This window comes from Mya arenaria, chromosome 9 (assembly GCF_026914265.1).
Source record: "Mya arenaria isolate MELC-2E11 chromosome 9, ASM2691426v1".
Classification (NCBI taxonomy): domain Eukaryota; kingdom Metazoa; phylum Mollusca; class Bivalvia; order Myida; family Myidae; genus Mya; species Mya arenaria.
The window spans coordinates 27397409-27399143 of record NC_069130.1 but is presented as its reverse complement, the minus strand read 5'-3'; the positions used below and the strand labels follow the sequence as shown (position 1 = coordinate 27399143).

The 1735-nt window shown below is 42.2% G+C and overlaps 1 protein-coding gene across 1 annotated transcript; it reads left to right on the top strand.

Moving 5' to 3' along the window:
• The first annotated feature begins 676 nt into the window (after positions 1-676).
• Positions 677-1465, top strand: LOC128245898 (uncharacterized). The gene has a single exon (XM_052964117.1). It carries the CDS (start codon positions 677-679, stop codon positions 1463-1465), a length of 789 nt encoding a protein of 262 aa, XP_052820077.1.
• Positions 1466-1735: the final 270 nt, after the last annotated feature.

The following is a 1735-nucleotide window of genomic DNA, read 5'->3' as shown; positions in this document are numbered from 1 at the left end:
CAAACATGTTTAAAATCACAGCTTTTGATACTTGAATCGGCAAGGGTCCATTTGCTTTAAAAAATATATATTTGTCGATATGGCGCTCTCATTTATGATAATTATAATTGCTTGTGTATCTGTTGTTGTTTTTCCCCTGAGGAGAAATGTCTTACTCAAATCTGCTATAAAATAAGAAATGGCTTATGGTTATATATATATAATTAGCTTAAAAGCTTTATATTTCAATAATATAAACTAATATGGAGGATACGTGTTTTATTTCGGTTTAAGTTCGACATGTAAAATAAAACCGACTTAGTATGTACTTACACAAAATGAATAGTAATGCGATTGCCTCGTATAATTTGTAAGTACTAAAACAACGCCGGAACCAATATCTATCAATTTTTATATGTTCACTGTAAATAACAGCAGTGAAAAAATAACATGATATTTCACCTGAAAACTTAAAAGCATGAAGAAGCATCGATGAAGATGCAAACAGTCAAAATTTGACCAAGCAGTTGTTTAAAACCACAAGGGTCGTGACTTATTGAAATACATGAAATATATACTGCTGAAACCTCCACGGATGCTCAGGAATATTACACGCATGTAGGCGCAGACAGTGCATAAAGGAGAGTTTGACAATGCCTATTTATTCCGTGTGTTCATAAAATTTACAGGTACAACCATGCTGAAGTCTGCTTGTGTTCTGCTTGTGTGCCTGGCATTTGCAAATGCTTACTACAAAAAAGGCGGTAAAGGGGGTCGAGGAGGCGGTTGGGGTGGACGCGGCGGTTATGGAGGCAAGGGCGGCTACAGCAATGGTGGCTACGGAATGAGCAGCGGTGGATATGGTGGCAAGGGAGGCAATGGTGGTATGGGCGGTTATGGCAAAGGTGGCTATGGAGGCTATGGCAACAACGGAGGATATGGCAACAACGGAGGATATGGTGGCATGAGCGGTTATGGCAAAGGCGGATATGGCAAAAACGGTGGTTATGGCAACAACGGAGGCTATGGCGGCATGGGCGGTTATGGCAAAGGTGGCTATGGAGGCTATGGCAACAACGGCGGCTATGGCAACAACGGAGGCTATGGTGGTTATGGCAACAACGGCGGCTATGGTGGTTATGGCAACAACGGAGGCTATGGTGGTTACGGTAACAACGGAGGCTATGGTGGTTATGGCAACAACGGCGGCTATGGTAGTTATGGCAACAACGGCGGCTATGGTGGTTATGGCAACAACGGAGGCTATGGTGGTTATGGCAACAACGGAGGCTATGGCAGCATGAGCGGTTATGGTAAAGGTGGTTATGGAGGTTATAGCAACAACGGAGGTTATGGCAACAACGGAGGTTATGGAGGCTATGGCAGCATGGGCGGTTATGGCAATGGCGGCTATGGCAACAACGGAGGCTATGGCAACATGGGCGGTTATGGCGGTAGCTACGGTAGCTACAGCAAATATTTTTAAATAGTAAAGGTGAGGAGAATTATCCCATTTGAGTATTATTATGTCAGGAAGTAAGATTTAAATAATATGGTTTACATGCTTTTGGTAATCTATTCATTGATAGGTTGATATCAACGCTTTCCAATAATAATAATAATCGTATACATCGTTTTTTCCCGGCCCGGATCGAAACATCCGACCAACGCGTAAGCCTGTAACAAGGTTTGTCAATTAGGACCGAACAACGTGATTTAGTTTTTTCTTGCATATGTGAAATTATCAATTTGTGGT

Excerpts from the sequence above, each read along its gene's own strand:
- LOC128245898 (XM_052964117.1), top strand. The coding sequence starts at position 677 with ATGCTGAAGTCTGCTTGTGTTCTGCTTGTGTGCCTGGCATTTGCAAAT.